Here is a 14922-nt window from a genome sequence, read left to right on the forward strand (position 1 = left end):
TATAGTCCATGGCCTGTTGTGACCTATTTATAAAACTTTTCTAAAAAGTTTGCATGAATATATTGTCTTATGTTAATATATATTTAGGAGTTATAAGCCCTGGTCCATGATGGTATTTTTGAGCTCTAACATATTTTAAATTAAGACATTCTTATATAGGTCTAATTTTCTTTAAAAGTATCTTAACAAAAAAATTATAATTAAAAATCAAGCAAAATCTGATTTGAGTAAAAAAAATCCAAATTTTAAAATCACTGATTTTTATCCACCTTGTACAGAAGTATGGGCACTAGAGCTGAGCGAAGAATCCTCAGCTGAAAGTTTTCAGTGAAAAATACAGATTCTACAACAAGAAATTTGACAAAAATGTCAGTTTCAGATTGAAAATTTCAAAAAGAAATAACTCATTTTGGTTATTTCAATCTTTTTTGTTGCTGTTGTAACTGCCAGATGAAAGAAGTTTTGTCATTAATTTAATATAAATACTTGCCTCAACAATTTTATCCCAATTTTCATCAGGATAACAATTTGCCATGCCTTCCACATTTTGTAAGATAAACTTTAAATTGTTGTTATCTGGCACATAAATACCTCTAGACATCATAACTAAAAGTATAATACATGAGCAAGACAAGAGCAACATTTCATTGTAAATAAATTAAGTGTTGTGAAAACTGATGTAGTCTGCAATGAACATTTGATCACTTGCGTGTAATTACTAATTTAATTGGTATTTTCTTCTGATCTCCCAACCAGCCAACTGCAACAGCAACTAATGAAGCACCTGTTTTTTAATTTAATCTTCTGGGTGCATAGCACTTTTAGATTACTGAAATAAGTAAAAAAAGTATTTGGGAATATGTTCCTATTTCATAGTTGCATTAAGACCCCACAATATGAGATTAGTACTTACTATTCCAAAACTAAGATCATCTCAGTTGCTGTCTCATAAACTTCATGTAAATTAATGACCCAGAGGTTGCACTGTGCTAACTCAAGCACTGCAATTTCATGTATTATTTCCATCCGACAATCTTTGCCTTTTCTTCTTTTTCTCATAAATTTTGCTGCAAACTCTTTTTCTGTATCTTTCTGGACACATTTCTTTACCACTGCAAACTTCCCCCTGGAATTAAAGAAGAATTATTAATTAGGTGTAGGTTTCTTAAATCAGAGAAGAATCATAAATAAGTAGGGCTGAAAGGGACCTCCAGAGGTCATTTAGTCCAACCCCTTGCCTATTTTAAAGTTTGACTGAGGACCATAATGCTCAAGATTTCTGAAAAATCAAAAACAAACATAGGGACAATGTAAAAGTATGTCTGAGTTTTATAAGTATTACCCTGTTCCACTTAAACAAGAACCAGTGCTGGAACCAGCATCCCAGATGAGGGAACTGTAAGTGCACCCACCGAATATAATTGTAACTACAAATATTAAGCACTTAACTAGTAAATCATTAATTCCAGAAACTGCAGGTTTCCGGTGTAATACACACATCAGTTGGAGGCAGTCCAAGGAGATAAGATAAGCATATGTTCCAACACTTGATTAGAAAAAAATCCTACTCCCACTTCTTAAAATAAACAAACACAAATCAGCAGACTTAAAACTAATAAAAATTTACTTTTTGTTTTAGCAATGTCTAGATCTCAAATCTTATTTTTGCACATATATAAGCATAAAGCTTGAGAAAAGAAAAACTACCCACAATCCCAAGATTTTTTACACACTGTAGCATCTGCAATCCAAAGAATTTTACACACTCAGGATCTCTCCCTTCTCCATCAGAGACACTCAGTCTCAAATCATGTCTACTCCTTTGCTGGTCAGGGACTTCTCTTTTCCTGGATTGTCTTTCATAAACAAAAAATGAATTCCATTTAGCTACCAGTTACTCTAATAGCTCAAATGTCAGATGTCTATACAGTAGATCTTAGTGTCAATACTATACCAGTTCGCTTCTGAAACCTAGTACATCACATACAAAACTACTTTAGAAGAAGAGAGATAATGCTGCAAAGTCAGAAGTGCTCAAAAGTTTGGTTGCACAGGGGCTTCCTTTCTCAGCTTCATTCTGTGTATGCATAATGATACCATCCTTAATCACATACTATTTCTCCATACCTACACCACATTCAAGACACAGGATGGACAATACTCACTTAATGAACAGCTACTCAGTATTTGGAATTATTCTTATTTGCCTTATTTACTGCACAATTTTTCAAACCCTGCTATGCAGACAGAATTATTCACTTCCTAGGGGGCTTTTTCTATGATTCTGATCACTGATATCCGAATCAAATTTCAATAAATTTCTATTAAGGAAATGAGGGGTGGAGTGTTACCCTGAATTAAGGGAATGAGTAAGGGTTCAGTTTTGGTAAATGTAAATGGAAGAACATAAAGTATCGGAGACACCTAGGACCCATTTTTTACCTAATATTACATGACTCCACATATTTACAAAAGAGTGCTCATTAATAGCACTCACAGATACAGCCATTAAACACTTGTGTAAATGAGATTCCCCACTCACCCTGCCCCCTGTGTAAGAGTTGGACATCCAAAATATTACAAATACACAATTAGTGGCCACCTATGCAAATAGTGATGCAAGTGACTTGCCTTGCAGCATACAAAAATTTGGTGGCAGGGTTCAGTTCTCCAGAGTACCAGACAACTGCCTGAACCATGAAGCCATGTATTTTATATAAACAGTAGCCTCCTTCACTGCACAACTCTGATTAATCACTAAAACAGGCCCATTTTGTGCACTGAGGCAGAGGCCCTGTGGAAAAGACAGCATATGCTCACGTGAGGACTGTGTAAGCAAGAAATGAATGTTGTACAGAAAATGCCAGAATTAAGGGTGCCTAACTTTGGTGCGTTTGATTCTGCGATCCTAAAATTGTGGTACTTTTTTTTCCTTAATGAGCAATAGGCATAAAAGGAACTTAAGGATGTGGCTGTTAGTAAAACGTGATTTTGAACTGAAGTCATTTGCTCTACCAGAAAGCAACAGACACTCTGTTTAGGGAGGCTAGAAGCAATCTTCAGAATTACAGACAGAAAAAAACCTTATTGAAGCAGCAAGTAAACAGACTGAAAAAAAACCTAAGATGGAGATCAAACATCTTGATTAATCTGACATGCTAGGAATCAACTTAAACTGAGTAACAAAGCCAAGCTTCTGCAAGAGTTTAACATGTCAGTAGGGCAGAGCACCACAGAAAAGGGCTAGCACATTTACCTCCTCCTAATGTTTAAGAACATTCTTCAAAGGCTACTAAGAATATAAACTAAAGTATAAGAGCTTACAGAACGGTCCTGGCTTTAAAAAGTCAAACTAAGCTTTCCACCTAGCAAAAACAGCTAAGTATGATGCCCTAATCTCAGAACAGTCTTTAATACATTCATGAAAGATCTGAAAAGGATATTGATGGCTCTAATTTAGTGGTAATTATTTGGGTAAGAGACCTGGAGGGCATACTGGATGTTTTGATACATCTCAATGCACAAAGGCCAGCTGCAAGATATACTAGTAAGTAACAAATAAACCAAACCCAATCTGACAACGAGCACCCCCTTCCCCTATTCTCCCTGCCCCACCCACGAAAAAATCTACAATATCCATTAAAGCCTGCTGGCTGAAGGTATCAGAGATAAAATTTAGTCTTTTCTCCAAGACCAAACCCAGATCGATTAGTTGGGCAACAATTCCTCCATGCCTGGATTGTTTGTTATGTTTTGTGTCATATTCAATATAGTCTGGTAGGTATCCTCACTTCTCTGGTTGGAGCTGTTCCTCTGCATGTGGAAAGAGCAAGAATGAACATGACGCTCTAGCCTTATGGTTAGGGGCCTCTTGAAAGGCAGGAGATGCGAGTTTCAATTTGTTCAGACAGAGCATGAATTGAACACAGTACTTAATTAAAATTTGTAATAAAAGAAATCACTCTGAAAAACGTAATTACTGTGCTATATATATATATAAAGCCAGTGACCTGTCTAACTTAGTATGCAGTCTGACAAAGACTAGCACAGGGCCAGATGTTTCAGTATTAGGTACAAGAGATTTCATAACAGACACTTCTGGAAAAGGTACGGAGAAGGTTTCTGCTTAAATCAGTCAGTTTAGAGATACTTAATAAGATCAAGTGATTAGGGGTAGACCAATAGAGATTTTTTGGGCCAGTACCAATGGCCGATTTTTAAGGAGCCAGATCAGCCAATACCAATCCGATTCTGATATGCAGCCGGGCAGCTTGGAGACCAGTGTCGGGCTGGAAAGTCTAGTGTGGGGGGAAGGGGTAGAGGGATGGAAGGGGCATGGTATGGGAAGTAGATCGAGGCCCCTACAGTGAGGTGTACGCAGCTCGTCTGAGGGGAATACTGGGGGGTGGCTCCCGTTGCTTTGCACACCCAGGGAGGGCATGGGGGCCATATGCCCCTGGATCTGCATGTGGGACAAGGTAGGCTGCTGCTGCAGGCTGAGGCCAGGGCTGCACTGGGGTCTTCCTGGCGGGGGGCTGGGCTGGGCTGCTCTCGGGGCAGTTGGAGGCAGCGGCACTGGGAGAATGCTACAGGGGGGCAGGGAGGAGGATGCAGCCACCCCAATATTTGCCATACCCCCCTCATAGCCCCACTCCCAGTGCTGCTGCCTGCCCCAAGTGCAGCCCTGCCAGGAAAAGCATGGCACCACCCTGGCCCCAGCCTGCAGCACCAGCCCACCCTGCCCCATGCACAGATCCAGGGGCACATGCCCCCCCCGGTGCCTTTCCCGGGGTGTGTGCAGCAGTGGGAGTCACCCCTCCCCCATCCCCACACCCTTAGACGAGCCACTCATAGCTGTTCCACACCCTGACCCGGCTAAGCAGCGCCTGTCTCAGCCCCACTCCCTCCTTTACCTCAGGTTCGATCTGAAACCCCTATACCCCCACAACAGACTTACTAGCCAAGTGCTGCTCTCCAAAACTTCCAGGCTGCTCTCCTGGCCACGTGCATGGAGATGTGGATATCAATCACATCGGGTAAAAAAAAGCTCATTGCCAATACTATCAATTTTCCCTATATCAGTGCTGATATGGGACTGATTTATCGGTGCACCTCTATAAGAGATACCTAATGAGACTATTAACACATTTTCCCATTGTGCAAGTAAAATCTCAACTACACAACTGCCTAGCTGTATTCTGTAGCACTTAACTCTTGAAACTCAATTTTTTTAAAAATATGAAGATGCGCTAGCCATATTCGGAAGCAAGGGGAGAGGTTTCAAGACACACAGGGAAAGAAGCATGTAGAAGATTACACAATAAAGAGCAATGGGAAGTAAGGTATTTGCAGCACTTCTTCTGTGTGAGGGTAACTTCATAACTAAGTCCAACAGTAAATAAAAAGTGCAGTCAAGCATCAATTCTAACCACTGATGACAGCAACTCTGCTCAAAAAACTACTGAAATGAAATCTAGCGGGGATATCTATGGTATATGTCCCTTGTATACAACCTATACACATGAGCCCTCAACTGAAAACCCTTCAAGGCTGACCTTGGCAACAATTCAGCATACCCCAGAAGCACTGCTGCACCTCAGGGCCTGGTAAGAGTTTTCTTTTAATTCTTCCTTTTTTGCTCCATCTTCAGAACTCACTTAGGCACTGCCCACCACAAATCACAGGAAGCCCATATGTAACAATCCCACAACTTCCTATTTCTGACTTCTACCCCACTTCTTGTCTCTTCTGCCCATCATAAGAGCAAAGAAATGGACAGACTGATTCCCAGAAGGGCTCAACTTGAGGAACAGAACGCACTATTTGTAGTGGCCTCACAGTAACATTACTGAATGGGGAGGGGGCATCATGTGGCTTTAGCAAGTTTAGGGTGACCCTCAGTGCAGACCTTATCTCTGAGGATACACATACATCATGTAAGTTCGACATTTGCTATATTACATCATACTGTAGTGTAAACTAATTGTTATTAGTAAGACATTGTGCCTCATCAGTAGTAAAACAGATAAACTCTGTAAGCAATAAATGTACTACAGTGTTATTTTATTTCAATGGTTTGTGGATTAAGCACAAGAGAGTAACTTCCAGTAACTGGATGGACTTTGGATGAGACCCTTTAACAGAGTATTATTTAACTATCCTGTAATATTATCATCACTATGATCATCATTAATAATACATCTTTTTTTTCCCTTCTAGAAGTCCCAACTCCTGAATTCAAGATCTAAAACCAGACATTCTCCTCAATTTACTATCAAATCAGCACCACTCCTGATTTGAACATGCTCTATGCTCAGACAAAAGCTATTCAGTAAAATACAGAAATGAACTAAAAACAAGACAAGACACTGTTTTCATGAACCCTGTGGAGCTGCTGCAACCTGGAGACAAAATGCTTTCCCCTCTCCTTCCAAAAATCTGATATAAATACCGATTAATGCCAGATTCACTAAGCACTTGTCATTACAGCAATAAAACATCTACAGTATTCAAAGAACAGTAGAAAGCCATCAAACAAGATGCTTGGTTTGGTCATATACAGGAAGTATAGTTGAGCTGGATAAAAACCTAATGTGATGCAGAAATTGAAACTAATTACAAATACTAATTCTTAAATAAACCAGAGGTGATCTTTGAATATTTAGTGTACAGTCTGAGCTACTCAAATATGTTTGCTGGACTTGTCTTCTTATTTTTGGATTCTTTCAAAAAAAAAAGGCAGAAAGACCAAAACCTGACAAGTCTTGTAGTTTTAGGAATAGTAAAACTAGTTACTATGCGGCTACTAAGACTCACTGTGATGACTTAAATCAACATCAGCTCTTTTAATTTTGTGGTAGCTGGAAACAGATTCCCAGCTACCACAACACAACAGAAGAAAGGAGCATTTTCAAAGCAATGCGTGTTTTATTATCACACAATCTTTGTAAAGGACCCAATTTAAGTATTCAAATTTCAAAAAAGCATCAGATCACAAGAGACCAACGTCACTTCTTAATGACCTTAACCATCATTAAAGCTGTTTAAACTGGCACAGATTCTGGCTTGAAGAAAGGAAACAAAAGTCTCAGTAACTGCAAGTCAAGCGTCAAGCTAGATAAGCAAGAACATTTACATCATATGTTTACCCACATTTTGGGTTGTCATGGACTCTGCTAGAGAACAACAGAGAATTTGACATTACTTTAAATAAACATTTTTGAATTAAATCTGCAAAACCTCCTGTCACTACTGTGAGAGTAGAATTAATAGCAACTTCTACAAGGATATTCATCTTTTAGAAAGCTTAAGAAAAATGGTCTGAAAGCAATGGAATGACACAGATTTAGCCACATAGTTAATCTGTTTGGAGTGTATTTCCTTTAACTTCAGCTCACTTTTTGATTAGTAGGGGAAAGAGAGGAGACTTAATGCAGAAGTTTTATCAATCTTTCTTTTCACAAAATGGATCCAGTTGTTAGTACCTCTCCATTTCTTTATCAGTCCCTCACCTCCAGTGTCTGTTCCACAACAACTCTGCTGTATTACTATCAGCGTAATCTCAGTTATCTGAGGCCTAACCAAAACATGACATGAATCACAAAGCTTCACTTATGTATTCTTACATTATAATATACATGTGTGACCATCCCATGTCAATGAACATGAACTTAAGGTTCAGGTTACTGAACTGACAGCATAAAAGAAAATGTTTATAATATGGCTGTATTAAAAAAAGAAAAAAAAAGTCATGCATTATTTGTACATTAAATTACATCCAGGTAGAGTTGAGATGAAAACATGTTTCCTTATTTAGTTCCACCCTGTGAGGACTGGTTTAAGTCCCTGTATTTCGCAGCAAACTGTACAGCAGGGGTCAGCAACTCCCCACACGTGTGCTGAGCATGGCATGCAAAGCCATTTTGCTCACCACACCACTGCCAGCCCAGGCTCTAAGCAGCTGCTGCCAGCCACAGAGCCCAGGCTATTCCCAGCAGGCTGCTGGGAGACTGCAAGCACTGCTGCAAGCAGACTGGGCTCCGTGGGCCGGCTGCAAACAGCTACTCCAGGCTCTGGCATGTCGGCACTCCGGCACCTTCCAAGGTAGACATTGTGTTTTTTTCAGCACTCTGGCCAAAAAACGTTGCCTACCCCTGCTGTAGAGTTAAACTACCTGTTTCAGTGAAGGAGGGGAAAGAAGAGGAAGAAAAAAAGGAATTGTTTGAATTGCACTTTACAAACCTGTACTACTTCCATGTTCATCCAGGAAAAGCTTATTCAGATGACTGTGTAAATTGAATAGACTGCTTTCTGATAACACCACAGCACAGCCTATCGTGTGGTCACTGCTTGACCAATTTCAGAAGGCTATCCAGCACACAATATCCAGTTCATGGACTTTGATTTGATACACAAGTCCAGGGTTACAGTGACTGAACTTTTTAATTATGATTTCGTAACAGGAACCTAAACATTTTTAATATCAAGCAAAACCAATGCTCGACATGCCCATCTGGCCTCGAACATCTTGTCATGTGTCAGTTGGGCCCAGATGTTCAGTGGTGTTCATCCGTCCGTCCCTGCTGTTACATTGAGTGGGTGTCTCTTCCTGGACATTAGTCTTTCCCCAATCTCACCTGCCACAACTTCGGATCTTGTTTCAGTGGTTAGTGTCCAACTACCGGGGTTCTCTCAACCATGAGATGGCTATCGGGTGATCTTCTGCGAGGCTCCACCTCCCCTATACCTTGCCCTTATACCCAGCCTTGACAGGTCACAGTTATACTACTCGCCAGGCTCCCGGCCATTGAGCCCGACTCCCTTTTTGTGGCCAGTGCAGTCTGCCCTGCCTACACCATGGGCCGCCTGTGGTCAATTATCTGGTCCATGAGCCTGCCACTTTCCCCAAAAGTCAGCAACTCTTCCAGAGACTTAATAATACCTAGAATGCCTGCTCTGCCCTACAACCCCTCCAAAAGTAGGAAACACAAAATCTACACCAAAAAAAACACAAAACTACAGATGCAATCTGAGGGACCCCTAAGTCCCCTCTCCCAGGCCCCTTCCTTGGCCTGACTACTAACGACATGTACAGACCCTCAGGTCTATTTCAGACTCAGTCGGCAGTCGGTATCTACTGTAGGCTCCGCCACCATTCCACTCTCTCGTCACCCACCTGGAACTCATGGCCACAGACAACCTTCCCACGGGCATCTGTCCATCCATCCCTTGCCATAACCACGCCACACCACTGAAGACCGTCATTCGCAGCTTCTCCCGCTGCCCTTGCCTCCCGTCTCCCGCCTGGCGTACCTCTTTGGCTTCCCCGGTGCCCTCAATGGTCCCACCTGGTTTAATGCCATAGATTATGCTGGCCTCTGCAGCACCTCGGCCGTCATGATGGATGTCAGCATCTATCTGCGTCTCTTGGCTCTCTTCTCCGGGTTCCTAGTCCAGAGGAGCTGCCCTCAGCTCTATTATTTCCCCGCAGCAGCTAGCAGTCTCTGGCTTGCCACGTGCTCTGCTGTGTTCTTCCCTGCTGGGGGAATCAGCTTCCGGCTTCCTGCTGGTGCTCCTGTCAGCGTTGATTCCCCCTCTTCCTTGCCGGCAGCCCTTTTTATCCCCGCCAGCCGGCTTCTGCGGCTGATGTCATCTGCCGGCCGTAATTTTATAAAGATGCAGCTGACGCATTGCACGAGTCCCACCTCTAGCTCCGCCGCAGATAAGCAGTTTTTATTTTCATTTCTTTCAGCGGGTTCCTGACCTCGGGGCTCCCCCCTGGGTCTTTGGGGTCTTCCCCTCTGTTTGTCCCTGGGACAGTCTACAAAAGCACTATTAGTTGGGTGGTTTGGCTTTCATCCTTAAAAGAGCAAGGCCTTGGTTACATCTACCAGTTTTGATACCACTTCCAAGCCATCAGAATGCATTCATATTCAGGCGCTTCTGGTGACACCATACAGCTTTTGCCAGCTCTGTGCACCTCCACTGCAACAGGCGTGCTAGCAGAGGCAGGAATACATCATATGTAGGCAGCTGCTGAAAGCCAAGTGGTAAACAATCCTATTCTAAGCCAGGTTTGAATACTATGTTTTACATAAAATTATTTTGATATAAAAATTACACACACACATACACACACTCACTAAATTACTAATGAATGTGTATAAGCCAGGTTTGAATATTCGCTAATATGTATACCTATTCATTAATAATTTAGTGAATGCGTGTGTGTAATTTTTATATCAAAATAATTTTATGTAAAATATAGTCAGTATTCAAACCTGCCTTAGAGAAATGCCGTTTAACATGCCCCTAACCAAAAAACAGTTATTGAAGGACATACTTGCATGATATTACTCCTACAAAGTTGGGCAGGGTAGGGGGGACAGGGCTTTGCAATAATCAGAGTTATTACACTTGGGAATGACTACCTAACTTGAGTAAGAGCACAACCCTGCAAAACACTGAAGCTATGCAGAGTGATTTGATAAGTGGCTACTAAGTTGTGACTCAAGCTGCTGCATTCTTAGCTGGAGCTAACCAGCAGCAAGCTTAAGTTTAAAGCAGCACACGTAAGAGACATATGTGTGGTTGGGTATTGGCTTAGGGACAAAACTTAAACACCTCACCCTAACAATGCAGGGAAGGCAAGTCCTAAGCACACCCTAAGTAATTTTAGAAAAGAGTTATCTGTCTGACCCTTGGATTCTGTCTCAATGGTCTAGGGCCGGAGTTTTCAACTGGGGGTATGTGTACCTCTGGAGGCACTTGGGATGGCCCCTCAGGGGATATTCAGCAGCAGGCACTACTGCTGGCACTTCTGCCACTGCCAGAAAGCTCACTGATCAGCCACAGGGGACCCACCCCTGGCTCGCTGACTAGCTGCTGCCCCTGCCCCCCCGCTTGCTGACTGGCTGCTGGGGCTACAATGACCCAAAAAGGTTGAAAACCCCTGATCTAGGGGAATGGAAGGTTTGGGCAGCCTCCAGTCCCCCATACTCCTGCGTAGGCATACACGTCTAAGGTCCTGGTGACCTCTCACGCATACACCATAATCCAGAAGGATCGAAAGTTTCTACTACAGATTTTATTGAGAGATTGAGAGAGAAAGAGTTTAATAATGCCACTAACATACCAATCAAGAACAGGGGAAAAAAACCTTAGGAAGGCTGAATGAAAGTCTACCCTAGCTCACATAATTATGATAAATATTTCATTTCAAATCTACTACCAGTATGCTACATGCTGGACAGTACAAGCAACAGGAAAGGTTTTACGTGCATTATTCACATTCTTGAGCTTTGACCTCTTATCTTGAATGAGAAAGAACAAAAATCAGGTAAGAGGGTTTTTTTATGCTAGTCAGAATGGGACTGCTGCCTTGATCAGTAGCCAAACAGGCAATCTATTGAAGCACATAAAATAAATATACTCTCTCCAAAAAATAAGAAAAGAAGTGATTACAACAACAAAGTATGATAATGTGCACAAGGGATGCTTTTTGCCTGACACATGAAGTATGTAAAATGGTAGGATTTTACAACTTAATTTGCCTAAATCCCCAAGTCATTGGCAACAGGATGCATAAAGTTAATTACAAATACAATTTAAAAACTAGAAAGCTACCAACTGACACAAAGCAAAACTAATTTCTAGATATGCATTACAATCAGTTCCCAGTGATAGGCAAGTCAAACATGAATGAGCCTTTTCAATTTCACATTTGTTTTGTGACAGTGAGTGAGCAAAACAAAAAAAACAAAATCTGTTTTATGAAAATGCTGATGGTGACAACTAAATACTTCTTGGGTTTAGAACTCCTTCAATTCAAGGAAGTCCACATGTGTAAGTATGTGTTTGTAAGTTTTCTTTTATAGTCTGAGGAAAAGGGATCATAAACCTGTATAAAGCTGAAAAAAGGAAAAAATGCAGCATGGACCAGATTTATGCAGACTAGTGAAAAAGAGAGGGACAACTGTCTGAAATAGGAAAATGCAGAAAGATTACCTAATTTAAGATGTTCAACTAATGAAGGCCTTTGGTGCAGAATTACAGAAGGCAGAAAATGACTACATATTAAGCTATCCCATTCAGAGCTGTGTTCACATTACCCAGTTCAAATGTACTGCAGTACTTTCTTCTCCTGTTAAGCAGGATAGAACCAAGATAGCTCTGGTGAAGTTAGAATACGTTTTATATGAAGGTGTATAGGTGTGCACACATGGTGCATGTGTGTGTATGTGTGCGTGCGTTTTAAATGCAAATGTGCACACACACAAATATTTATATATTTTATTTAAAATGTATATAACACACATACACATGTGCAAAGTACACATATAAAATGTACACCACACCGTGACAGATGAGCACCCCTGGACTAGATGAAAATGGTAATCTCAACTTCTTTATCTGGCTTGAGGAGTTCCCATGGGTCGGGAAATTTGGCAGTGGGGGAGCAGTGAAAATACTACCACAACACTCCATTACCAAAATTCCAAGCCCTGTGGGGCAGGTTGGAGCAGGGCCACAAACCTCCCCCTGCACAGTCAAATCAAGGCAGGGCCAGGCTCCCTTCCCTCGACACCACCCAGTTGGGGCTGGCCCATGCCCTGCTTTCTCTTCCTGCTAGGGCAGGCAACAGCCCGTTCCCTCCAACCAGCCAGGCTGGGGCTGAACCATATCTCCTTCCCTCGCATGGCTGGATGGGGGTCCAGCTGTTCTCCTTCTCCCTCCATGCAGCTGGATGGGACTCTGCTGTCCCTGCCCCAGGGGCCAGATTGGGTCCAATGGCTGGATCTGGCCCATGGAAGGATCAGGCACTGCCCACCTGGCCCACTGGACTGAAAAGATTGAGCACCTTGCTGTAGTCCAACTTCCCATTTAGAATCAACTGAAAAACGAAAACACACCCATGCCTTCCTACAACAAGCCCTTTGGTTGAATACCAACCAGAGAGGCGCCACCTGTCATTTACAGACGGAGTGATGGCCTCTGGCTAAACCATCCAACAGTGAACCGAGAGGGGCATGCTCGGCCTTGGGGAGCCAACCTAACACTCTCCCAGCAGATTGCCCCAACAACAGCAACCGTGCCAAAAAAACCGTACCAACTCGCTTCTATGTTCTTAGGCCTACGTCACCTGCTAACCTGCCCCTGCGAGTCTCAACTGCGTGCCGCACACCACCAACACTGTTTCCCCAGAACAGGTCTCCCGAAGGAGCCCGTCCTTTATATCAGAGCACAGCAGAGCAGGAGGTTTCTGGGTTGTTTGTAATAGTGGGGGGGAAGAAAAAAAATAGTCATATATTAGCATGTTTCCTGGCTAAAAGGTCTTGCCCTTCCACTCTGGGTCAGATCCACTGCCATATGTGGGGTCAGGAAAAAAATTTACTCCGTGGTCAGACTGGTATGGTTTTGGAGGTTTTTGCCTTCTTCTGTAGTGGGGGACGTGGCCTTCTGCCTGGGACCTCTTGACCATATACTAACAAACTTTTTATAGAAGCAGGACATACTGACTGCCAGGATTCCCCTGGTTTACCTGGGACAGTGAGGGCACTAGGTCTGTGTGGTGCCAGAGCTGAGAGCAGCAGTCTTATCCAGAGTTTAGATTATGGTTTGTATAGGATGGTTTGGAGACGGTTGATCCTGCCCCAGGCTGGCAGCTGGACTACATAGACAGCTTTTTGGAGGTCCCTTTCAGCCCCACTTCTCTGTGACTGTTTTTCCACCAACAACCCAGGTGGCAAGAGCAAAGCCCTTTGCCATGGGGAACCTCCCAGCTAACTGAGGTAAAGCCCTTTGCCACAGGGGACCTCCCAGCTAACTGAGGTTAAAAAAACCCCTGGTTGAGACATCCCCGCCTCGGCTTTCCCAGCACTCAGCTGCCGCATGGGGGGGGGGCTTTTTCTCCCCCTGCTCCCAACAGAGCCTGGCGCTCTGGGTCTCGAGAGCATCCCCAGGTGGGCTGGAAGCTCCTGCCGGCTTACAAAGGGGAAGGGGGTGGGAAAAAAAGTGGACGTATTAAGCCCCAGACACCAAGGGAAAGACAATCTGCGACCTCCCTTGAAGGTTTTCTAGGGAGAGGTGAGACGCTGACTTTGACAGTATCGTGCTGTCTTTCTAAAGGATTTGACTGAAAAATTGGGCTTTTACTTTCCGTTTGAATTTGCCAGACTTAAGCCTGCAACTATTTCACTGCAGCTTCCCCACGGGCACCCGCTGCCGCTGACGGGGTTGGGAGCCGCGCGCAGGGCGGGGGGCTGCTCCCTCAGGCGGAGGGAGCGGTGCAAGGCTGGACCCCCCCGCGGGGAGACGGTCGACGGGCGCTCACCTGCCCAGTTCGCGGCCGGGGCTGAGGCTGTAGCGCTCGCGGAAGGGCTCGGTGCGGATGGGCGTGCGGATCTCGCGCAGGAAGCCTCCCCGCGCCGCAGCCTGGGCTGGCGCCTGCGGCGGAGACGGGGTCGGGGACGGCTTCTCGGGGCTCATGGCGGCACCTCCGTACCCGAGCAGCGGCCACGGCTCCTGCAGCCGCCGCTGTGTGAGGGGTAGGCAGCGGCAGCACGCGCCGCGGCGGGGAGGGGGCGGGGCGCGGGGAGGCCCCGCCCCTCACGCCTCGCTGTGATACGGGGGGCGGGGCTGGCGCCCACGTTCGAGTGCGGGGGGGCAGCGCCGCCTGCTGGGCTGCGCAGGCGCGCTTCGGCCGCGGGGTGGGGCTGCGCGCGGGTTTGCCGCGGGCAGGGGGCGCCACCGCAGAGAAGAGGCCACCTAGCGGCTGCTCCACCCAGCCCGAACAACACCACCAACCCTGCCCCTACCCAGGAGGCGGGGTCCTGTAGCAGGTGCCCCGGGGTGGCTTTGGCTGGCAGATCCTCTCCCACCCCTGATCCGCTGCTTGGCTTCCTGCTTGCTGCCCATTCAAGT

At 44.4% G+C, this 14922-nt stretch overlaps 1 protein-coding gene across 1 annotated transcript in view; it reads right to left on the bottom strand.

Moving 5' to 3' along the window:
• The window catches only part of STK17A (serine/threonine kinase 17a), a 41808-nt gene extending 27227 nt beyond the window's left edge, over positions 1–14581 (bottom strand). The window contains exons 1-2 of the mRNA XM_090050041.1: positions 14333–14581; positions 914–1126 (exon numbers count right to left, since the gene is read on the bottom strand). Of these exons, the coding sequence (XP_089906167.1) occupies positions 914–1126; positions 14333–14487 (368 nt within the window). The 5' untranslated portion in view covers positions 14488–14581. The remainder of the gene's footprint in view (positions 1–913; positions 1127–14332) is intronic.
• Between the last annotated feature and the right edge of the window lie 341 nt (positions 14582–14922).

The sequence above is a fragment of the Crocodylus siamensis genome, chromosome 5 (genome assembly GCF_052110815.1).
Source record: "Crocodylus siamensis isolate JL-2025a chromosome 5, ASM5211081v1, whole genome shotgun sequence".
In the NCBI taxonomy this organism is placed as follows: domain Eukaryota; kingdom Metazoa; phylum Chordata; order Crocodylia; family Crocodylidae; genus Crocodylus; species Crocodylus siamensis.